Below are 26,264 nucleotides of genomic sequence, written 5' to 3'. Positions count from 1 at the left end.
ATTTTTGAAAGACACTTCGAGAAAAATCAATAGTTTTACCCAGAGTAAAATGCTCAACAGAGAAAATTTCCTATTTTTAGTCAAATCCTGAAGTAATAATGTGGTGTCTCATCTTGCTAGCTGTGGAATGAACCTTTAAATACAATTAAGCAAAATGGCATTTGTTAATACTATTTAAGGAAAAGATCTTGATAGAGATCTGTGGAAAGAAAATATATCTCTATTTTTTAACAGACAACTGAAAACAAATTAAAACAGGGCTGCCAACTGTGCTGTGCATGCTTCCAACTTTCCTTTACCTCCTCAAGTTCTTCTATACCAGCTTTGGAAAAGTGGTACTTATTTTCTTCCTTCCAAGAAAAAAAAATTCCTTCAGTAAAACAATGGATTATTATGTTAGGTGAATATATACAATTGGATGAAAAGAAACTGATAAAGAAATCAAAAAGGAAATGAGCAGCCCAGATACAGAACATCCATGTCCTCAGCTGGGAACCTCATTACTGTATTAATGAGGAAGGATTTCTCAGCTCTCTATCTAGTGACAATCTGGTTTGCAAATGATGGAAGAAACCACAGGAGAGAAGTTGCTATCAGTTTCAGTCTGACAAGGGTAGGCTTGCAGCTTCAGTTGAATACCCAAAGGAATTCAGGACAATAAAGATGAGGTGAAGGCAAAGATGGCAGTGAAGGCCAAGTTCACAAGATTGTCTTACTTTCAATTTTATTCTTCAAGCACTCTGTGCACTGTTGTTAAAAATTAACCTACTTTATGATGAAGAAATAACGATATTCTGAAGCAGCCATTTCATGGCTGCTACTCTCCTTGCACGATCCCTGAAGGGAAATTCCTATTGGACCTAAAAGATGTTTCACTTGGCAGCTAAGAACAGAGCTAAGACAAAGGGTGGCTGGGTTACAGTCTCACCCAAAGGGACAAGACCTGCTATGGAAAGGGTGTGCTTTAAGGACAGGAAGGTCTTGTTGTTTTCTCAAGTTCAACTCAATTATTTCCATCAGATTTCTTAACACAATGTAGTGTAGCTCTTGCCAATTCAACATGAGAAATTAATTAGTAGCAGAGGCACACACACACTCTCAAGTGTAGATACAGATAATGCACTTTACAGCAAACATGCTGATAGTCAGTGCAAAAAATCACTATGGTTCTCCTTGTTTTGAATCTTTAATTTTAAGCCTTAAACCTTTTTAGTTCAAAGATCTGAAGGGTGGGTGGGAGAGAAGAGTGGAAGAGAAGGCAAAAACAAGCAAGCAAGTGCACACCCAAAGATAATTTTGTTTTGGACTGGTCTGCTGTGAAAAAAGCTAGTGATCTAATTCACTCTGTAAATGAAAAACAGTCATTAATCATGACATTTCATATTTGCCCACCAAGTGATACAGTGATTTTAAGTAACTATTAAGATCCACTTGCAAAGAAAGAAAACCTTACCTCAGTTGTTTTGCATAGTTTTGCTCAATTTCTATCCTTTCTTTTACAAATTTTGCGTATTTCTCCAAGAAGTCAATGCCCCACTGTGTATGCTTGTCCAAGTTATCAAACTGATCCTTTAAAAACAAAAGGAAACAAAATTACCCAGAATTAGTTAAGAATCACAGCAGCACCAGATTTACACATAATTTATTAGTAAACTGTGCTCTGAGGGAATGCTTGCTACTGGGCTAGAAGTCATTCAAGTTATAAATCAGTCAAATGTGTATATACGTATCAGCCATACATAGCAGAACAGTAGGTTTCATGTGCAGGAACAGATCTACCTCTTTTTATAAAAACAGCTCTAAATACTTGCATGTTAAGCTGCAAGGAGCCTTTCATCACTTTCACAATGCAAATCTTTCTTTCTTCTCAAAACCCTTTATTTCAAAAGTGCATCTTTTCCACCATGATAACAGACCCAACCAAAGACCACTATTAGATAAATAAGAGACAGCTCACGGAAGAGATGTCTGGTAGCTTTGAAACACAGTAAATTATAATTTCATTGGATACAAAAAATTACTTTCACTCTTAGGATTACCCACTGACATAAAAATAATATAAATTTTAGCAGCATGATTAAATTTGGGGGTAGTCTGCATATCGAAAACATTTATTAAATCAAAACTATATACACAGCTCATGATCAGCTCTAACAGGAGATTCCAAAGAAAGCAAACCTGTCCTTAGTAATTAAGAAATTCTAGCAAACTAAAGGCACAAAACAGAAAGGAGAAACAATCAAAAATAAACTACATTTCTGAAAAAGAAAAACTTGGGGAATTTTTAATACATTAAACCATCTTCAAAACCAATCTTTCACTGCACTCAGTACTGATCAACAGGTGGAGGATACACTAATTAGGACAAGCTGAAAAGTCAAAAAGCAAGTGGAAATATGGGGGATAAGAATTAAAGAATCAGGCAGGAGAAAACAAAGGTATAAACTACCACCTAGCAAATATTTGCATTTTATGTTACAATAATCCACCACAGTGAGAAAATCAAGGATTTTCAGCTTTCAATAGCATCTAAAATTAGCAGTTATTTAGTAATCCAAAAAGGCAAGTAACTGAAACATCAAAGTTTGCATCTTGTAGAGGCTGAATCCAAATACACTTCACAGTAAACTTAAAAAAAATCAAAAAAAGAAAAAAGCTAAGGAAGTAATTAAGTTCAAAGTTTAATTAACTTGCAAAAAAAAAGCTCTGAAGGCTGTTTATCAGAGGCTATCTCTTGCAGATTCAGTGGCTTGCCTGAACCTAATGAATGATGTAGACTTCTAGCACTACCAACTTAAGTTCAATTTCAATGAGCAGGATGATCTACAGCTAAATCAAAAAATGCCTAAAATGCTGTAAGACTCAGGGAACACATTCACTTAAAGAGATACCAGTGAACACAGCTATATGACCAACAAAAATAAATGCAACATTACAAGATGAAGGTTGCTCCCCAGTGCTGCCTTGCAGGCACCAGCATCCTACAGCCCGGGCTCTCAGCCACAGCCATCGGTGCCTTCAACACTTCAGTCCAAAGGCACGCAAGCACTGCCACCAAACACCATCCTGCTCTAGCACCAGCCTCTGCACCACTCTCTCCACCAAAATCACAACCACTTTCCCTGACGTTTCACCACAGAACCGCAGAAACAGCCAAGAGATGTGAGAGGGACTGAAGACAGGATTTTGATGTATTTGGGAAACCATGGCCTGTATCTCGCATTATTCTGATGTGTGCACTTTGCACAAAATGGACGTTTCCACTCTAAATAGCTTATGTCAAATACAGTGACATCTCTGCTACTGCTTTTAGAGAAGCTGCACATGCACAGTTTGAGTGTGGGAATAGGCAGAGACCAGGCTGTGGCATCAAACCACATTTGCAAATATGCGTAAAAATGTGACAATATCAAGCAGCCTTTCTTTTTTACACTTCATTTGTGTAGTTATTCTTACAAAATTAACCTAGCATCCAAAAGTAGTTTGTAAAAGATGCTTCTGGCATGAAGTCAATACCTAATACCATTAAAAAGAACTGACTTCCTTCAGCACACAGCAGAACAAAGCCTTTGCTGTCCTACTTAAGCTCTTTAGACCACAAAGCTCTCATTTGCTGCTAAGGTTTCATTAGCATTAGGGAACACCACATTACTTATGTTTCCAAACATGCAACCAGAGACAGTGGCTTTCCAAATATTCTGTTGAAACAAAAAAAGACTCCACTGCTCAAACTTCCTTCAAGGTCTGCTGTTAATATGAAAATTACATTTGACAAGCTATCATGCTTTACTACAAGGATTTCATCACTGATCATATAACAAAAACTCTTTTTTCCCCTCATTTCCTCTTCTTCATGTGATTCTAGAAACAGTATGTTCTGTGCAAAGACAGCTTTGTTGGATTATCCCACAAGCTTCACAATTTTTCAAATTCTCTATAAACAATAAACCTTTGAATTAAAGTCTGTGGCCATAAGAATCACCTTACACTGCTCTGTAAAGCCACTGAGATAAATGAGCAAAAGATAAAGGCAACATCAGAGACTAAGCAAAAAGGCCTGGCCTTTCCAGAGAGGAGTCACAAATTCACTTATTTACTTTCAATCTCTCTCCAGAAGCTCACATTTGAGCTCTGGGCCTCAATGAAGCAAAAAGCTTCCTTTCTGAACACAAACAGCAAATCTTCCATACTACTACAAAGGAAATGAAACTAATGCACCAAGATACAAGTGATGTCTACAATGGAAAAAAAATGGTCAAAAACCAGTCAATGCTGTACAGATAAGAAAACAACCCAAACAGTTTCAGTACAATTTAGGTCTGTAATTTCAAAATAAATACATCAGTGTAGCAATTTGGCTGTCTCCTTTATAAGAAATATGAAAATTGCATTAACTAGAGATCAGCAAAATATTATTTTAAAAAAATTCACATTCTACAACATCTGGCTGTCTACACCTTGATAAAGATGTTCTCAACAATATTTCCAAGCACATATATATTGCTGTTTGTCTAGTAACTGCCCACACCTCTTGCCAGCTGAGCAGAAAATTTCTGTAAAAAACTTTATTAAAACTGCAGCTGATTATTATTAAAGTGATTAAGGTCAGTTAATGGATGGTGGCCCTACGTAGAAACTGCCCACTCACAAGTGGAATGTAGTCCAAAGCCTCTCCACTACAAACAAACACATCTGACACTTGACAAGAAGTTTGCAGTAGGTCAAAACAGACTATTCCAAAACAAATGTCACCTACCCAAATTCTACTTCCAGAGTATTTACTGGAATCACACATCAATGTTATAACACTCCAGGTTTGCAGCTCTAAACTTATCCCATGTTTGCAGATATCAGCTGCCTTACAAAACTAGCAGCTGAAGCATCAAAGGCAAGAGCGAACCTGACTCAAACCTGCACCCAAGACAAAACAGACTCTCCTGGGTTAAACTCAAGGTTTGCTCTCCTCCTCTTACTGACACTTGTTTTTTCTCCAAACAAGCCTTAAGAACCAATAAAAAGAAAAACATGGGAGATCTCTTCAGAGGGATGAGCATGCTACAGCATAAATACTGCACGTTTAGTCTTCCCAAAGCTACCAGTCCAGACACTGACTAGTGTGGGAGTTTCAAATAAAAGGCATTCAACAAGACTGAGATTTTTACAGGGTTAATGAACTTTTCACAGGGTTTCATGAACTTCAGAAAGCAATTCTACTTGCATTTAAAGCTACAATTGTGGTATCATTCTGTAAAAAAATCCTTCTGTTTCACTAATTTATTCCTTTACAGTATGTAAACTAGCTAACTGCATTAACATTGAATTGCTTTCAAATTAGTCTCCCATTTCACTGACCTCCACACAATACAGCTGAAAGTTTTAAGAATCACATTAAACATTGAAGTACATTGACTTACAATTTCAGAAACCTATCTCAATTAATTACATCTGCAATATCTACTTAATAAAACATTTTATTTGAAATGAGGATACTTTGCATTAATTATTCTACCATCATTTTATTCTCTATTGACTCAACTGTTCATCATTACTTCCATACTTTTATCTGACCACAATTTTAGTCTGCAGTTACCCAAGTGATCTTATTTGCACTTCTGAAACACTGGCTCAAGATGAGATTTTTTTCCCAATTCTTTGTTCTCCAGGCTGCACAGCCAGTCTAAACTTCCAAGTCAGTGAGTGGGAGATTAAAAACTCAATTCTGTCTTTTGCTCTCTAAATTCTTAACCCTTATGCAGGTTGGTATAAGGGAATATGTACTATGACAGTGTTCAGAGCATGGAAAAGCAGCAACCAGGTCTTGGTTCAGGGAAAAAAAAAAATCAAAACATTTGGCATCAAAAAAGCCCCAGTGCATTTGTGGACATAAGTATTGTATTTTATTATCACCTTATGAAAAGCTATGACTTAACCACAAAACTACAAGTCCACAGAAAGCCAAGTGAAAAAATGTGGGTGATTAGGTAACTTAATACCCATCTCAGCAGTTCTTGTTTACTCAATTTATGCCCATGAGGCTTTATCAAATGAACCTGAATTATGGATAAATTTAAATAATAGGTTAAATTCTGTATAATGTCTTTTTTTTGCCTGCATGAGCAGCACTGCAGAAGAAAAACAGACTGCTTCTTAACACTCAACTCTATTCAAGAAGTTAAATATTTTAAGTTACAAAGCATTATTAGTGACTATTTAACATATTGAGATTTTATAAAAGTCTTATGAAATGGCTGAATTATGAAACATTAGCTGCTTGAATTTTATTTTTTTTATTTTTAGATAATGATCAAGGCCTTCAAATTATTCCCTGTTTTACTTCAAAAAATGAAACAAAACAAAATAAATATCTTGCAGTGTTTGTACAAAGAACTACCTGATGCGCTACATTAAAAGCTATGGGAACCATAATCATCAATGAATATATTAATGAGAACTGACCAGTATAATATACTATATCTTTCCCTATTTGTCTTCAGGACAAGTTAATTAGAAAACTGTATTTTAATTAGAGCATGCCACACTAATCTACTTCTGACAATACATTTCAGTTTCTCTTTGTGGATACGTCTTCACTGTCTGTTTTGGGTTTCTACTTTTGTCTCTATCTTTATGCATTCCTGCTTCCTCTTCTATCTTTGGATAATAGCTCTTTTATTTTACTGTCTGAACTGATTATCATTCCTCTGTATTCCTGCCTGTTTGTTTTCATAATTATCAATTTGGTCTGGTCTTTCTTTTTTCCTTGCAACTGCAATGTGCCTCTTCTAACCAGGCAGACAAAAGCTGCTTCCAGCTAAACAGTACTTTATCTTTTCAAAACACCCTGTTAGCTTCACATCTGAAAACCAACAAAGAGCTGTTTCTATATCAAGAACAAAAAAGAAAGTGTTTTGCTTTTCTGCTTTCTACGAGTTCTGCATTGTAGCTCCAGACTAATCTGCAAATTGTACCTCATTCCCCCCTGAAAACAATCTAGGTATTACAGCTGAGAGAGGAAAAATGTGCTGTGAGCAAACTTAGAGGCTAAGTATTTTATACACTAAAAGATTAATATCAATTAGAAGGTTCAGGGTGGCAACATCAAAAGTCACAGTGACACTGGAAATAAAGCAGAGGCACTCAGATTAAGATGAGAAAAAGTTACACATTCATATACAAAAACAGTACTTCACATTTTAATTTCATATTCAAACAGAAGTTCACTATTGATTGTACAGGCATCTGTACAGGATTTTATGAAGAAAATCTGCTAGTCTTTTTGAGTCATGAAAAGAGGAATAATTCCTAAAAAGAATTTCAGAAAACAGTCTGTAGGTTGACCTTCAGGACATGAAGCTACTTTGCTTGCAAAACTTCAGACACTGGTATTAACAGTACACTGTGTTATAGCTTGAAAATATTTAAAAAAGAAACTCTGCTAGAAATGCACAGTGCTTAATATGCAAAAGGAAAACAACAGTAACTTCAAAATCACTTTTAGCTGGACAAAAGACTACTTTGCCCTGATTAATAAAGAATTAATTAATTCATAGTAACAACACAGTATGAAAAATCTATTTGCCCATTAAGCTTTAGTACATATTTTTGAAAAGCAATATCACTGTCAACTTTAATTTTAAAAAGTCAATTTCTATGATGAGAGAAACATTTGCATGATAAAGTGAGCAAAAAGCTCAAAAAAGTACTGAACCACTGGAGATGCAGCCACGCTGTAAGATAATGCATACAGCAAGTCAGCTTTCTAAAGCAAAGCTAAAAAAGGAGAGCTGCAATTGAGGAAGAGAAAGACAAAGACTGTTGTTCTCCATAAAGATGTCCCCAGAGCAGCAGCAAAGGAACTGCTTTGGAAACTCCAGATGAAAAGTCAGGTCTGGCAGGAGGGGATGTCTTGTCTGAGACCTACCAACTTCACAGGTGTGACACATTTAGTTTCCAGGAAAGAGCAGGAATCTGCCACAGACACAATATGTGTGCAAACATTTTAGACTGCTTTTGAAAAGAGCAGCCATAATTACAAAAGAATCAAGTTCTGCTTCTAGAGATTACCAGATCAGCTGAAAAACATTAAAGATTACAGCTGGGCACCCCAGTTCACCCATGCCACTGAATGGATCAGAGCTGGACTAATCATTAGATTTTACCAGCAAGTTCCCTACCAGTAGAGCAAACTGATTGTAAAATTTCCCAGCTGGGACAAGGAACAGCACTATTAAAACAAGGGACGAAAGGAACACGCTGCCACAGAGGGTATCTCAACAACCACTCCTATTTGCCCTGTTAATGAATAATCTCCAGAATTCTTCAGATTCTTAACAGATGGTCACATTCATAAGGACTAGAGCAGCAGATCTGCCTCACTGCACCATGATGCAAACTGAAGCAAGGGAAACATCACTTCTGTGCAGTACCTGCAGGTGTGCTCTCTTCCTCACTCAATGACCCCCTCCGCAGTCCCACAGCCTGCCACACACTGCAGGGAGGGCTATTCCCTAAACACACCACACCTTCCTTCCCAGCAAGTTCTACCAACACAGTGTGTAATAGCCAGAACACATTTCCGGCCTCCTTCCTCTCTGCTACCCATCATAGCCCGTTCACATTGTGCTTGTCAATGAACAGGCTCTCCCCTGTGGGTGTGTACCTTTACCTACAAGCTAGGAAGGAGCTAAGAACTGCGTCCCAAGCAGTCAGTAAGGACTCCCTTACCACCACCATTTGAGAAAATACAAACACACACACACTCATATGAAGTATCACTAGAATACAAGCATACATAAAATATAGATCAGGAAATCCTTCTTTGTAAACTGGATCAGAACCCACTCACTTAGCTTTCAATCATCCCCTTAATTTCATTCAACTTTTAATTGGGAAGCTCCTTTTTAAAAGAAACTTAGTCAGATTTTTTTCACATATGTTCTTAATAGAGATTGTTAGAATACTTGAGTTTCATCTGCATTTGAACCAAAGCTTAATTCTGAAACACATTCTATTTTACGCTTAATTCCCACACTAACTTAAAACAGACCATTTTTAAACATCTCTATACAAGACAATAGCAGATCACAAACCATGTATTTTTTAGCATTATTGGATTAAAATAGTTGCCGTCTTAACACAGGGGCAGTATTACACTTGCCTTGTATATACAAAGGATATAATTATGTCCATTCCCCTAAACACCACGAAATCTTATTTTCACCATAGCCAAGTCAGAAAACCGGCACTTCCTGAGTCTTCTGGGAATGGCTGAAGGCTGTTAATAAACAGGCTGAAGCATAAGTACATTTTAGTCCTAGTTATGTCACTTGAAATAGGAGACAGGAAGACTATGTTTAACCCTAAATGAAGTAAGTGCGATATCATGCATCACAGTGAAAAAATGCTACTACTGTTTGTACAATGCTTAGAGATGCTGTTGCTCATTATAAGAAATATCTGGAGAAAATCCCATCTTTCCAGTAACACTAGAATAACAGATTATAAAGTAGTAAGGCTATAAATCAATGAAGTAGTAGAATACTGAATTTGCTGTATGACCAGCAGGCACGTGAGGCCTCATGTGAAGCAGAAGTTCTGTGCAAAACCAGCACATTTACTGTATGATTAATGGTAGCCTACAGAAAGTCTGCAAGAACAAATCATTTGCCTTGGAAAACACCAATGCAAGACTTTTATTTTTCAAAACCCGTGTAAACAATCATTTAGTTCTTCAGTTACAAAATATTATTACATGACCTGATACTCTATGTACCTGACACTCTATGTGAATGTTTTAGTGTATGACTAAAGAACCCTTGATGAAACTACTGAAGCCTTTCAAAACTTTTAAATGCCTCTCCACCAACTACAGATACTTCCACAATATTATTAAAAATGCATCCATGGGAGACTGACTGAGCAAGCAACTCTGACACTCCCCAGCCCTTGCACATGTGACTGAATCTATTTTTGCATTCTGGAGGATCTGTTTTTTCAAAACTTGTACAAACAAGAAAGGGATCTCACCCACTGACAACTTCTTCAGTGAAGGGTTAAATTCCTACTCCGGCCAGTCTGGCACAGAATCTAACAAGCAGAGTCTGCACTGCTTTTTTCCTGTCCATACATTAAGGGAGTGAACAGCGCACTCAAGACAAGAAGGGAGTAGTCTGGATGTTACAAAGCGAGACAATAGGGGAAAGATAGAAGGTTTCCACGTGGAATATTACAGAGCACTGAGATGCCCTACATCACAAATTCAGAAAACAAGATCTGCATGTGCACACAAAACTCTGTACCAACTGTATTACAACATGTCCAGCTGCAATACCATGGGACCCAGCTCACACTGCACTATTTAGTGAGTTTTACTCAACTGAAATGTGACATTCAAAATACCTTTGTTTGCATATTAGAGGCTATTCTATAGACTTTGCTACAGTTTAAAACTATTACAGTGTCACAGCTCTGAACTCATCAAGAAGCCAAGATGCCTGATACAAATTTAAAACAAGGAAGTACTTTCTGCCAGATGGGGGAGGTGAAAAAGAAGCGAGAATGGCAACTTCCCTCTCGTCCAAATATCACTTCCCTGCATTTATCTGTTCAGCTATTAAGTAGACTGTAGGATGCCATTTTCAACTGACTTAAAAGTTATAAACTATTTAACAAATATGATGGAGAAATCCCAGGCAGACAAGTGAATTTAGTGTGTGTCACTCTTAAAAGATGCATCTTTAGGCTTTGTCTCAATAGAATAGTGAGAAAGAACTGAAGCTATGGGTTGAATCATATTGTTTATGATTCTGACAATTAGGGTAAATATAGTGTAAAAATATCTATAGAGAATCCAGACACTGTGTATCACCAGTAGAACTTCATTTTAACACAGAAAGCGAGGTATATATCCACAGTATATTCCTGATAACTTCCCTCATATGTATTTAATGAAGGTGCACATTATTTAGAATCCTAAACTGTTGTCAACAGCTCCCTAAAAACACATTTCATGACACTATTTCTACACAGCAACTGGAGTGAACAGTGAACTCATAAAATAAAATTTACAGCAAAAGAATATAGCATATCCTGCTCTTAACTTTAAGTTCATTTCTCACAATAGTTGTAATTAAAATACCCAGTAAACCTACAAGAACTTGGTACAGGAGTAATATATATATATAGTGATTCTTCTTGTAACATGAATCTTTTAGCTCCAAGCACAGAGACCAGACAAAATTCCTCATTCAGCATAGCTCTGATAAACTGTCTCAGCTACTCTTTCCTCCTACATGCAGAAGCTATAGTGAATGCAGCTGGAATATGAGAAGGTATTTCCTAGTGTTAGTACCAGCTCCCATCAGACAAACTTCAGACAAAGGCATAAACCTTACATTTGTTGCTATTGATATTCAAAAGACAAAACTATAACTTCATAGCTTATAAACAAATATTTGCTCTTCTAAACCAGAGTAAGATACCTATACATAGATCAGCTCTTCAATTTTATTGAATTAAATCATTAGCCTTTTATGGTGTAGGAAGGGCTGCAAATACTCCAGAGTTAATCGCCAGGGACTGTTCTGTGCACACTCCCCACTAAAGGGAGCAGACACTGCTCAGTACTTCAGAAGACCAGAGATCACGGGACCAGTTACGTAAATAGTTACAGAACTGGAAGGCTCTTGACTGATTTGCCATATGCTGTTTGTTTTGTCAACCCAATGAACAAGAAGATTTTTCTGTAACAACTCTTACTGAAAAGTGCACTTCCCTTTCCAGTGTCACCTGTAAATACACTTCGGTGCTCAAGAGAAAGACTATAGTAGCCACATCTTCCCTTCACAAATATCTTGCTAACAACAGTAAATACTTCTCAAACTTGATTACAAAACCAGATCCCTACACTTCAGAAGAAATTAACATGGCAGTAAATTAGAGCCTTCTCTACTCTTTGAAATATTATTTCAGACACAGATAAATACCCTGACAGAAAACAAACTAAACACACACACAAACCCCAGAAGCAACAAAACAACACCCAAATTCAAAAACCCAAAACAAAATGAAAACCACCACCACCCCTTACGTCCTTTATTTGCAGTGGAATCTACTGTACTCATTGGTTTTGAGGCAAAATTCATAGTAACATTAACATAACTGAATAAAGAATTTAAACTAAAACCAGATGTTATTACTGGCACCTTCAAAACAGTGGAATTTTTCAAGATTTTGTGATTCAGATAACACTAAAACGTAACACAATTGTGCTGTGTATCAGTTTCTCTCAGAGTTTTTAAGATATGAGCCTAGAAATACACGGCAAAGTCCTCCTATATTTCACCACAGCCTTTGGAATCCTAATCTGGATTGTAGGAATAACATTATTCATAAAACCTTTATTTCTTGTAGAAATGTACTTCCTCTGATAAATCAAGTAGTACAAAAACACATACTGTTTCCCTTGGTTAACAAGGCATTTTTCCTTAAATTACAAAGAAAACAAGAGGAGTGATGTAATTTACCCGTAAGTGCACTTCCATTAAAAAAGTTACAGTTTGAAAAAGGTAAAACAACCCTATTACAGCATATTTAAACACTGAAGTTGCATACACAAAAGCTGAGTACAAACTTCAGTGTTCTGAGAAGAAAATCCACACTTTTGAACCATCACAGTTAGGCTCCTCATTATTTACAAACATGTACAAAGTCCAAACTCTTAACAGCTAATTTTTCACACTGTTTCTGTAATCCAGCATTTTAAAAAGACAACGAAGTCCATAAATATATTCTGCACCACTTCAGGAGCTCCATACTGAAAGTTAGCAAATTTATAGCACAGTCAGTGTCCGTACTTCTGAAGCAATTCAGCACTCACATTCAGGACAGAAATAAACATGAACCACAGGGTCACACTGGCAATAGTGACAGCAGACCACATCAATTTCTTTTCGAGAGTCAAATGAACAGTCAATGTAGAAATTAAAAGGTACTTCAGCAGCAGCAGCTATTTCCTTCATGACTAAACTGATACAAATAGAAGGGTATTCACACTAAAATCCAGTGGAAATCTGAACAATACAGATGAACAAGCACCAAATCTCAGTACTTTATCTGTGACTGGGCCTCAAGGTTCAAAACTGGGCCCAGTATTTTCATTTATATTTATATTTGTTTATCAATGAGCTGCATGAAGGGGCAGAGGCCTCCTCAGCACATTCGCTGGTGACACAAAGCTGGGAGGAGAGGCCAACACCAGGACAAATCTCTGTAAATAAGCAATGGGCTAGAACTGTCAAAGAAACACTAAAGAAATTCTGGCAAACAGCCTCAAATATTGACTAAAACATGACATAATGAGAAAATCAAAACCCATTTCTTCCATAGTACATAAAACTGTTATATATTTTATTACATTGAGTATAAAACTGAAACCATCTAATTGCACATGGGAATTTCAACTTTGTTTTTAATATTACCAGCTTGATTTAAAAAAACACTGAAAATTGATGTTTCCTATCTGGGGAGCCTTAACATGTAATATCTTAGCAAAAACATTTAAAAATCAGTGATTAAAGCATGCCAACTTGTAATCAAAAAACCACCATGATTTTGTGGTAGAAAAAATTATATCAAGTGCCTTTTCCCCAGGTATCTCTTTTTTTAGTTTTTATGTCATTACATATCATTGTGTAAAACCATCCATATCTTTTAGAAAGAAAATTAATGAAACTAAAATTAAATGTAGCTAACTTGTAACAGCATTCTGAATTCAGTGCATCTTTAGCATATGTGGAAAATTAAAGACACTCCCCAGTCAACTACTTTTTTTCTGAAGAGGATGATTTGGAAACGAAACTATTTGATACTATTGTTCCCATCAGCCTCAAAGAAATACTAAATATTTAAAACATTCGAAAGATAATTTATCAAAATATATTTGACTAAATGTTGAGTGTTCTTATGGTATCATATACCATATCACAAAAGTCACAAGGAGTATTCATTTCCCAGATGTCCTAAAATGCTTATGAATATGCAAAATTATTATTCTTTTATGGGAGCAGAATGCACCATTTGCATTTAAAAAAATTTGCAAGGTTAACTGGGAAAACAGCATTTGTTTTCATATCATATAAAACCAAGGATAACCAAAGAAAAGCAACATCCAAGCAACTGTCAGATTAACTAGGGAGATATCGGAGCATGATCCTCTTCCCACAAACGAACACAAGTCAGCAAAAAAAAAATCAAACCTCTTTTCCAATGACATAATGAAGAAAAGCAGTCGGGGAAGCCACAAGTTACAGGTTTGACTTACAGTCTGATTATGCCTGCATGATTAGAAGTTAAAATGCTAAGTACAAAGTACTGCAAATAATCTACCAAGATCATAAGAAACACTTACATATAAGGTCTTAAAATTCACATTTCCCAGCATCAAGTATATATAAACTAATAGCAGTATTCCCACCTAATGTGTGCATAAAGGTCTGTAGAGGCTCCCCTTTCAGAATTAAAACTCAAGGTTGAAATTTGAGTTTGGAGCACTGATATGGTTACCTCATTATTGTAAAAAGCATGAATCCTGGCCATTCAGCACAACCACCTTAAGACAATTACATGTTTTCTCAAAAATTGCAAGGGATTTTCTACAAATGATGCCAAAATGTATTCATTACACAGCCCACAATTACAGCCTTGAAATATAAAGCAGACAGAACATGGAAAAACATTTCATCTAAGAATCACTAAGCTTAAATAACACCAGCATCTCATATTTAAGACTATTGTAACTCTTTCAAGAAAATTATTTCAGTTTGACTATTGAGACTTCAGTGAAACTGACCGACAACCCTGCAGAACCAAAATAATTGGAATTCACTGGTGGCTAAGAGATCCAAGCAGGAAGAGCAGGTAGCACACGCTGCCTGACCCCACGTTTGTCTGCAGCTCCAGCAGTTCAATACACAGAGCCAATCCTTGGTTTTGCAAAACTCCTATTCCAACCCACTAAGTGGATGTTTCTTCCAGTAAAAACTTTGTGTTGCACTCAGCTACTCCTACCTCACTGCTTCTGTCTCAGAATGCAGAACATAAAGCTGAACTTGGGGAAATCCACTGGGATCTCTCAAGTGCCAGGCTAGCACAGGAGGAACTATAACACTGTTCTTGGGAAGATGATTAATTATTCTCCCTAGCACCAATACCAAAGTGAACACGTTTCTTAAAAAGCCATTTTGGAAAGAAGTTACCCTTGCTCTTAAGAGAGGTCTTAATATTAACAGGGTCTCAAACTCGGGGAGATAATTTAAAAGATCTAGTTTATGTGATTGCAAAATGTCAGCAGAAATAACACAAAAGACCTCACAGCTTTTACAAAACAAAGAAGCAATCGAGATAAACCAAAACAAATAACCCACAACCCTGTCTCCTCAATCTCAACCTAAACACTTGATCAGACCACCACACCTCTTGCTGCAGGAGTAAATATTTGAGTATCATGCAGAGCCAGGATACTTCACACAACTGCTCAGCTTGCCTCACATGGTGACATTTCTAGTTGAGTTTCATGGAACTGTACAGTCTACATTCCCCTCACATTACTACAATGTAGAAAAATCCTAAACATTTGGATTTTCCTGATAAGTTACTATGTATTTTCAAGAAATTAATTTTTCCTCTTTAAACATGTCATCTTCTTAGAAACGAAATCTAACCAGATATTCCAGTCTTTTTTACCATTTTATTACAACATGCTGGAGAACTTTAAGACAAGTTCATCCTTTTCTTGCCCTCCTCCAAACAAATTTGTAACACCTTGACAATATTGCAGATCCTGAACGTCATCTGCTGTTTAGCCAACTTCCCAGATAATAAAAAACCACATTTAATGAGATAAAGCTTTTCATTAATTATAAATAGTCTGAAAATTAAACTTTCACTATTTATAAATCCAAGTACATATCCTCATTCTAACTCACAGTTCATAGTCAACTCATGAAAAAGATCCATTAATTAAAGAAAATAACATCAGTAATTGTTGCTGATTTAAATAATGCAGTGCATCAACTACAAGCTACAGGTAGAGCTAGTTTGCAAATATTCCCTTTCTCAAAAACAAAACAAGGCTTGGAAAATTTCCTGATAATACAGTATTTAGTCTCACACACATTAATGAGTTTCACTGATCCTGTGAGATCTTTGCTCATAAAGTGAACAAGCATTGGTAAAATTAAATATGTAGATAAGTACCTGCATTATTAGGGTCCAAATAAAGTAGGTATTAGGGGCATGAGGGAACCCACATTTGACTCTCCAGAACAAGAATTGTTTCATCAATCATCCATAGCCAACCTTCAAACAGTTTTCCATTTACTAATCACAAATTTGAAGTTGTTTTCAGGGAAAAACTAAGATAAAATATTTCATTTAAAAGCATATAAATGCACATCACATCTTTGCAGCTACTGTACTTTACTGGTTTATGCTTTTTACACTAAAGTCTCAAGTTTTAACCTTTCTTTCACCTGATTATGACTTCTTTCCTGAATCTCAAATCTATGTCCACCCTAAAACGTGTCAACAATTTCTCTTTTTTTTTGTTTAAATCAGTCTCTTTCTAGTCATTCCAATATCTGCAATCTTTAGGCATTCTCTACCCATCTCATTTCTCAACCACACCACATCCTGTTCTCTGTACTGAGATTATCCTTTCACCCACATGTTTTTCACCCAGCCCTATCTGTGCATTATCTCTCTCACATCACACATTAGCTTCTTAACCTCACTTCCAAGGGCACTGCTGGCTGATCCCCGCTTATTACCTCATCATGCCAAAGGATTATTGTTGCTTCACTTGAGACACCAACACTCCCTTGTACTTTTCAACAAGTATTTCCTGCATTCTCTCAGGTTGTTTGGGTGCTCATCCCCTGCCCACATGACAAAGGTCTGCCCACTGGCACCCTTGGCTTGCCAGGCTGACCAAGGAGCAGCTCGGGGGCCGCAGCTGTGGGCACTGCCCAGCCCCTGTGCTGAGCAACACCAGCTGTGCGTGCACAGCCCTCACCGGGCACCAGCTGCGTGACCCAGCCCCTGCAGGAACCCCACGTTAACTGCACTGAGGATGCTCTTCATACTGACTTTGTGCAGAATGCTGCACAACACAAGGACACGGTGTGACTAACAGCATAGGTTCTATGTAAATACAAACATGATTGATTTCAAATGTCAAATACCCTAAATATTCCTCTAATTGTGACTGGCATCACATAAATACAGGGGAAAAATGCAGGACAATTAGATGCCATAACAGACAGCTGAAGAACACCTTATCTATTAATTATAAGGATTAAAAAGTATTGGATATTATAAATATTGCAATTTCCTCTTCCAGAGTATTCCCCTGCTGTAGAGACAGCCAACTGCATTGGAGCACAGGTGTTGTCCGGGGTTCACAAACATCAATTATTTTCCCACTCACTGCCACAAAAAACCCCGTGCCACCGTGCTTATTTGAAGACATTATTAGAAAATATTATTATTATTGATCTCCTCTGAAAGAAATTAAGCATCTGGGGTAAAGACAAAAGTGTACAAGAAGCACACCCATATTCAAAGAAAACACCCTCCAAGTACTCTACCAACCAGAATATACAAAGTGAGGTTTTCACACCCACTCAAATTGGGCATCCACCATGAGAAAGAATCCAGCAATCAAATGCTTTCTTTACAAAGGATTTACAATGCAGATGGAGATCCAAAAGGCACACCCATCTTCATCACCTGCACTCACATCTGGTTACCTCAAGCATGCCAAAAGTTAAGGCTCCCTCTCAACTCTCCAGTGCAATTGATGTCATATTTCAGAAGTTCTTTAGTACTTAAATAAGTTCTTTAGTACTCAAATCCAGTGGATGTAATGTCGTTGTACAATACTGAAAAAGTATCTTTTACTTAATATGGAACTACAAAAAAGCATGTTGTACTATTTCTTGCGTGCCAGCCAGGGAGAAGCGATTCACACGGTACTCGCCTCTGGAACAAACATTTGTGAGTGTTCAAATCACAGCAACTATACCAGCTATTACTTAGAAAATTAACTCTACCCCCTCCAAAACCAGGATAAAAGTGCACGGGTTACTTTCACCATTTTAAAACACCGTATTACCCTTACACATAAAGAATAATAAAGTCTTCTACAAATATTGCTACAATATTAATTTGATTAAAACAAATGAAGTATAATCCAATTGTACAACCCAACTAACAGGGACAAAAATGTTTATTTGCCCAAGTTCCACATTAAAGCCCAAGAAAAATTCAGGTCCTGCTTTTTAGCTCACAGTAAGACTGCATTTCTCCTTCAAAAGTTGTAAACAGCAATAAAACTACAGGGAAATGTACAAAGCAAAATGCCAGAAAACAGTTTAATCAGTCCAATGCCCTGTTCGTTGCAAATGACAAAGCAGAAGCAGAGTTCTGACAAAAAAAAAAGGTATTCGTGAATCTTGCATGTAACTATTTCAAATTTCTACACAGTAGAAATTTTCAGAAAATTCAGTGCACCTACAATTCAGCTCATTACGAAATGTAATACTCCTTCCACTTTCCTCTTAGACTAGAACTTGTAGCTGAAAAAAACCCCAGCAACACAGAAACTTATTGCAGATAATTCCATAAACAAAGTCAGTGCAGAGGGTCTGCATTTTAATGAAAACCAGAAGGCTTTTATTAGTATAATACTTTTTTCCCCTTCTTGTCCCATCCAGCTGAAGCACTGACATCCATCTGAAGACAAACCTCTAAACCTTCTGCCAAGACAGCTCTGGGACTGGGGTACGTAAACTCACTAGGGGCAAAATGAAACAATCTGACTGGAATTTCAGCTTTCACTGAACAGTTTGTTCACCATTACAAGGAAAAAGCTGAACATATCTGGACTTCAGGGAATTCTTTTCTCTACCAAAATGAACTGAAGTTCTTTAAAAAGTATGCACACGTGTTGCATGAACAATGAAAATTTAATCTGAACAGTGTCAAGTAACTTCCCCTCCACAAAAAACTATGTTACTCAATCACTAGCCTTACCAAGAACACTAAATAGTGCTCTGCAAATGTAAGGACTCAAGTGTTTAAAGATATTATATTAACAAATGAGGGTCTCACCCAGATCAATCCAGTGTAAGAACTAATAAAAATACAACACTAATTAACTTTTAGATATCAGTACATCTACAGCACCAGTGATTAATCTACACAAGCAGTAACAACAAACCTTCTGTCTTCCAGCATTTTCCTGCAAACAGCTGAAAGCACCAATCATACCTGCTGGGGCAACCCTCAGCTCATGAGCACATTGCCAACACACTTTTATCTTCCCATGATTTTTTCCATCACAAATTCTGAGGGATTTGCCACTCCAGAGATCATTATTTTGACAGATACACATTTTAAAGAACTCCTCAGCTTGGCTGAGATAAAGATCCTGCAATCTCCAATAACCTTTTTACTATTCTCACTCAGGAAATCAAATGAGAGCTGCAGCCTTTAAAATCTTGATCCAGGCAACTCTCAGATTTTGTACTGTCAACAAGGATACTGCATACATCCTTTACAAGACAGCAATACTTTTCCAGTGTTCAGAATTTCCAGATTACTAAAGTCCCATGTATGTTTGTACAAGCTTCACTGAAAAGCATATACACTTCCAAGTCTGTAAACAAGTGGAGCCATAAATAAAAACACATGCCTTTCTAATAGATATCAGATGATAAAGCTTTCAAAACTCAAAAAAACACACTTTCTAAACAGACAGTCACAGGCACACGTATGCATTCTTAAATTATGTTCAACATCAAATCCAAACTGATAAAGTCTCATGACAATGACACACCCCTTCCTGGAAAAAACAGCAAAAAGGTCAGATGTTTATGAACCAGACAATTGCTGGAAAAATATGGACAAACATTTCCAACTAAAACTCAGTACAATTGTTTTCACACCAAAGCCAGAACTAACTACTTTCAATAACCAAGTATTTGATCCTTACATAACTTTCTAGTTGGAACTCTCAGGTCTTCCCAAGGCTGAGGTGAGCCACACAACACACAGCCTGTGAAAGACTGGAACCTCCCAGCGATCAGGCATTTTATCCATCATGTCACCCAAGCCAGGGGAAACGTGTAACCCCCCCATGCACCTGGAAAACACTGTAACCTTATACTGCAGCCACAAGACACATTCCTTGCCCACATCTGCAGCCCACAGCAGCAGGAGTACCCACCGAAGAGACAATCTATACAGAGGGCTGTTACCATCTTTGGGTTAAGCTGATGGGGAAATCTAGGGAACAAAAAATAGCCACATATTGTCTTTAACAGAGTATATGTTAGCACACTGGAAAGTAAATGTACAAAATATTAAGATTCAAAAGCACCTAAGAATTTCCATATGGGATACGGCTTGATATTTAGAATTATTTACAGTGGTTTTTTATGTGTATTAACAATGCTAGTAACTACATAACCACATCCACATTAACAAGAAAGGTTTCTCAGTTTCAAGAGAAAAACTTTTTTTGTTTTGGAAAAAACCTTATATTTAGCTAAAAATAAATTTTCTAATCTAGTGAACAAAAATACAGTAAATTACTACAACAGAAGTATGCTACATAATAGTTAGCTACTTTTTGAAGCTAACTCATATTTACATTCTGTGGATGTTTTTCATATATAATTACACTTGACAATTTTTAAGATTAGGCAACATCATCACATGATTTATCTTCTACAAAAAAAGACTAAGATTTTAAAGCAAGAGGAAACAATGTCTGAAAGCAGCACTGAAAGCATAAGAAAATTTTTAACAGCTTTTGAAAAAATACTGATGCAACCGAGCTATTTAATATTTTTAATAACAGAATTTGGGTTTATGCACAGAATGAATTTTGTTTAAGGAAAGATTAAAAAGAGCACACCACCAAATATACTTTGATCTTTCTTTGGTCCAACACAACTAATTTCTAAAATACTACTCTACAGTGCCAGTGGTTTCTTAATTATAAAAGATGGTGTGCTTCTGGCCCCAAGGAGCTCACAACAATAGTATCATTAAATCTTCTATAGCCATTTCTTTTTAATCATGAAATCTCCACACAAAAAGCCCTCAGCAAAATTTCTGTTTTAAATATTTATCAAGAGGTGAGAAACAGATGGCTAGACTGGTTCTACAGACTGAAAATGTTCTGACATGGTATTCAAACTCTTTTTCTGCCAACTGCTATTAAGGAGTTCACAGGGGTTGGAACAACAGAACGTGCATCCAAAGTTAAAAATTATCCTTCCTGGTTGTTTTTTTTTTAAAGAGACAACACAAACTCTTTAATTTCCAAAGAAGCCACTTCAGAGTGCCAATCACGCTGTCTCCTCTCATTACACCAAGAACTTCATTATCAGCTATACTACAGTCTCCAAAGCTTAGTAAGCCTTTAGCATCAAAGCAAATGTACTACATATTCGATTTAACAGCACAATACCCCAAGATGGCAATAACCAGATGTATCTTTTAAATATCCTGTGTTAATGCTATTTGTACACTTCACGCCCACCACAAAAAGAACTCCAGATGTACAGAAACATATACACTGAACAGATGCTCATGCTGAGAAGATTCTTAAACATATCACAATCTATCATTTTTATTTCCAAATATTTAAAGTTACTGAAGTCCACCCCAATTTTAGTCCCATCTATCTATTCTTGCCTTGGATATTGCAGCACAGTGTGATAGAAGTCAGGGCACTTTATAAAGCAAAAACGCGAATCTAACCACAACTCCAATGTATAAACCCTTCTACTGCTCATGAGGTGAACATAAGCGCACAGTATTTGAAAAAAGCACGACAAACTCCAAAAAGTTAATTCTGAAAAGTATCTGTATCTAAATAAACAGCAGCAATTTTCTATTACTAATGAAGGGCAGCAATGCTACTTTTCAATTATGTGCCACCTTTCTTCAGATGATTACTGCTTAACAAATGTTTTTTAAGAGGAAATTATGTATCAGAGATAGGAAAATTTGCACCCAATATTAAATTACATTTCAACTGAATTAGACAACACCTTCCTGTGCTCTCTACGCTGCTCTAACCCTTAAGAGAATATTGTACAAAGCAGTTCACCAAAGTATCTTGCGTCCCCTGTGGTCATACCATAAGGAACATGCTACAGAGTAACCACAAAGATATACACACCAATTAGAATAAAACTATTTGCTGAATACTACTTTCAAAGCATAATAAAATTTTTATATTGTAGTAAGAAAGCAGAAAAGGAGAGCATATTTCCCACAGCACAGAAAATGTTGTGGAATTAAACAGTTCTAATCACAGGATGGCTTGATTTGACATTTATTTTGTTATTATTGATTTACATTATTTCATACAATGCTATCAAAAGAAACACAACAAAGATTATGCTTTTTGGCCAAGACACACTGAAAAGCACCACGTGCTTTAATCTAATCAAGACATACACATTTGGTACAATGCACACTCACTTCAGAGAATGGTGGTGTACCTATTAAAAAAAAATCTTGCTTGGAAACAAACAGCTACCTAATTAAAAGAATTAGAAAATACTGGCCAATCAAAGAAAATCTTTCCTTTGTCCTGTCCCTGATGTAACCATTTAATTAGCATATGTATCATTTCAATAACAGAATTGCTATATTTAATAATTACCACATAAAAACCAGACATTAGTTGCTTTCCTTATCTCCTAAATTTTCTTCTGGCTCCTTATTTGTTTCTATATCCATCTATGCTCAGTTTTTTACTGTATCCAAAATAGTACACAGTATAAAACTCCACAACAATTTAAAAAAATCCTCAGAACTGTGAATCAGCATAAAATATCAAAAAACAGCATGAAGAGATACAACTTAAGAAGGCAGAGTTAAGGAGACATTAAAAAAGCATGATACAGAATCATCAAATTTGCTTCAATGAATTAGCGAAGCATATATACATAAGTGTAAATGTTTCTACAAATTGTGATCTAGATACCAGACTTAACCCTTTATGAGCTGAAAGCACTAATGAAGGAGAGCTTTAGGCACAGTGAGGTGTCCAGAAAACCTGAGCAGAAGAGGTTTTCTTTTCTCTGCAGCTGGGGACAGAACACCTCATGCCCTGCTGCCACCAGCAAACAAAGCAGCTCAGGCTGCTCCTGAAGCTCCACTGATGCTCACAACAGGGAATGATGGGGGAATTGCTACACCAGAACATAAATATGTCCAAGAATTTATTTTTATCTTGTTCAGAGCACTCTTTGAAGACTCGCAATACTGCTTTTCCTTGTGTTTTTTAACCTAGATTTAAGATAATTCTTAATGAATCTGGTTCTGTGCCAGATCTCCAAAAAGTAATTTTTACTTGCCCAGCACAAGTTGTTACAACAATTAAAGTTTCGTGCTTTTTACAGTAAGTGAAGCACTGAATATTCCTCCAGCTAAAAACTGGTTTGATTCATAACATAGTAGATTGTTTAAAGTATGGCTAAATTCAATTTAAAAAAAAATTAAAGGTATCCCATAATGCAAAAACTTGAATTGTCAGTCTAGTTACATAGTTACAAACAGACCATTTTATGCAAGAAGTTACCTCAGTGTAGAGTTGCAGGTCATTTCCAGGTATCAAGCAAAAAAGACATTAAATTTTGCTAAAAGAAAAGTATTGCAGTAAAACTTTTAGCTTAAAATTCTGGCATTATTTCTTCCAACTAATGCATAAGAATTAGTGACTTAAAAGAAAAGAAGTATAGTAGGTCAAAATAAACTTCAACTAGTTTCACAACACCATGAGTTAAATGCCTGTCATTAAAAGGAAGTCTGGGGTCAAAATCCATCTTTTTCAATATGTTTCTTAAACGCAGGACAAAGACAAACACTTTCACACAAAACTGACCACAAGACAGGGTATAAAACCTTCGACTGTCATTTACAAGAGTATAAAACCTTCAACCGTCATTTACAAGCTGAACAAAAAGAAAAGAAAAAAAATTTAACAACTAAGAGGCTGCAAAAATGAGCAGATCTGAGTAAGCTAAAGCTCTGTTTTCTAAAGCAATACATATTTGAGTGCTTACAGGCAGCGCTCACTCAAATGCCAACCCCACTCCTCTCAAGGGGCACTCACCCCTCACCTGAAATTCATACAGGCATGAGCTGCACACACACTCTTGTGTGGCCAATATAAATCCCAGCTTTTACTTACTCCTCACTGCCAATGTCTCAACATTTTTAGATTTCAGGCCTGCTACAGCAGCGTCATCAGTACTTAAAAAGCATATTTTGTCTGAATTCTCAGCATGCCTACAAATCCTAGTAAAGAACAAGGTACTATGCAAAACACTGAAGTAACCCCTAAATACTATTAAATCAGGCTTCTCCGCGTAGTACACGTGATGCTATTACATCTTCATTTTGCATAATCAGACACAACTCAATTCAGGTGGCTTCAGGAGCTCCGCGGGCGCTCCCAGTCCCGCGCCCCACCCAGGCACCCCGCCCGCAGCGCCGCGGCCGCCCCGGCTCCTCGGGCAACCACTTGTCTGCGTGCGGAGCAGATCCCGGCTCCTCTAGAGACTGGCGGCTCTGCACTACAAAATATTGATAAAGGTATTTCATTCAATGCTAAAAAAAAACCAAAAAAAAAAAAAACCAAAAAAGCCCAAAAACCACCTGTAATGCTAGCTCCTGATTAAGAATTCCTGGACCAGACTTCAAGCTACAACGTTTATCTTTCTGTATTTTTTTTTCTTAGCACAAGTCTCTGCTTCACAATTTTTAAAAGCAAATAAATGCAGGGCAGGCGGCATTTAAACGTGGGGACGTTTAACACTCCTTGGTACTATTCTATTTCACGCCTAAGCATTCCCACGATCAGCGTTAGCTCCGGCAGCAGGAAGCCTGGCAGAGGAGATCCAACATCCCGCCACTGCGAGCAGACACCGCCGTGCCCGCTCCGCCACTCCCCCGGGAGAAGCCCCTCTGCGTCCCCGGCACGGCCAAGGAGCCTTCGGAGGGAAGAGGGGAGCTCTAAGGAAAGAGCCAACGCGAGACAGAAACTGCCTGTCTCGTTGCTGCCAATTTTCGTATTTAAAACAAACACAATGCCGTGTTAGCCAATATTCTGCGGTACTTTTAGAGACAAAGCTATACAGTAGCTGCGTCTAGTTCGGGCCGGCAGCTGAAAACGCTTCGCTGCTCCGAGCAGCCCGGCGCTTCTCGGGAGAGCAGCAGTAGTGCCGCCGCCCCGAGGCTGCCCGGTGCGGGCCGCTGCCCGAGCCGTGCCGGGACCCCGCCCCGAGCCGTGCCGGGAGCGCAGTGAGGGCCGCGCCGGCGGGCCCCGAGCGCGGCGCTCCCCGGCCGCACACAAAGCGCCCGTCCCGCCGTGACCGCGCCGGGCGGGCGGAGGGCGAGGGGCCGCCCCGGGAGCGCCATGGCCGCGCAGGCGGCGCGCGCACCGCACCCCGGACGCGGCGCTCCCGCCCCGCCGCGGCCCCCGGCCCAGCGCCGCCGCCCTCCGCCCGCGCCGGACCCCCGCCCCGCCCCAGCGCCGAACAAAGCGCAGCGCCTCGGCTCCGGCCGCTCCGCGCCTCCCCGGGGCAGCCGCCCGAGCAGACAAGGGAAGGCGGCGAATCGCAGACACAATGAGAGGCGAGCCGGGACTCACCCACAGCTCCGTGCCCCAGCTCATGGCTGCTCCGCGGGCAGTGCCGGCTCCGGCAGAGGCGGGGATGAGGCGTCGGGCGCCGGCCGGACAACGGGGCCCCCTCAGGCAGCGCCGGTGCCCTCGGTCACTGGGGAGAGGCGGCGGCGGCGGCGAGGAACGACGTCGCTCCCAGCTCCAGCTCCGCCTGGCTCGGGAGGGGGAGCCGCGGAGGAGACTGGGAGAGGGGCGGGTCCGGCTGGAGCGGCGGGGCCGGGACGGGAGCGGCCGGCGCTGCTCCGGAGCCCCGAGCGGCCGCGGGGCGAAGGTGTCGCGCCCGGAGCGGCCCCGCGTTGTTACTCATTAACGAGGCGACGGCGAGGCCCCGGGGCTTTGTCCTGGCCGGCTGCGAGGCCTCTCCGCCTCCCCAAAGCGCTGAGTCACGGCCGGCAGCGGCCCGGCCCCGGCTCGCCCCCTCCTCACCGGGCACCGCGCCGACACACAGACGTAAACAACGATTTTTGTATTGTTTACATCACAGGTCTATATG

The 26,264-nt window shown here is 38.6% G+C and overlaps 1 protein-coding gene across 5 annotated transcripts in view; it reads right to left on the bottom strand.

Annotated features, from left to right (window-relative positions):
- Positions 1-26,064, bottom strand: part of FNBP1L (formin binding protein 1 like) — a 52,859-nt gene extending 26,795 nt beyond the window's left edge. For 3 of the 5 annotated variants that reach the window (XM_074546114.1, XM_074546115.1, XM_074546117.1), the window contains exons 1-2: positions 25,739-25,962; positions 1,454-1,569 (exon numbers count right to left, since the gene is read on the bottom strand). In XM_074546114.1, coding sequence (XP_074402215.1) covers positions 1,454-1,569; positions 25,739-25,762 — 140 coding nt within the window. In that variant the 5' untranslated portion in view covers positions 25,763-25,962. Of the gene's footprint in view, positions 1-1,453; positions 1,570-25,738 lie in introns of all 5 variants that reach the window. The other 2 variants (XM_074546118.1, XM_074546116.1) reach the window with 2 other exon arrangements.
- Positions 26,065-26,264: the final 200 nt, after the last annotated feature.

Source organism: Zonotrichia albicollis, chromosome 8, assembly GCF_047830755.1.
Source record: "Zonotrichia albicollis isolate bZonAlb1 chromosome 8, bZonAlb1.hap1, whole genome shotgun sequence".
Lineage (NCBI taxonomy): Eukaryota > Metazoa > Chordata > Aves > Passeriformes > Passerellidae > Zonotrichia > Zonotrichia albicollis.
The sequence above is the reverse complement of the archived record's forward strand: the minus strand, read 5'-3'. Positions and strand labels throughout refer to the sequence as shown.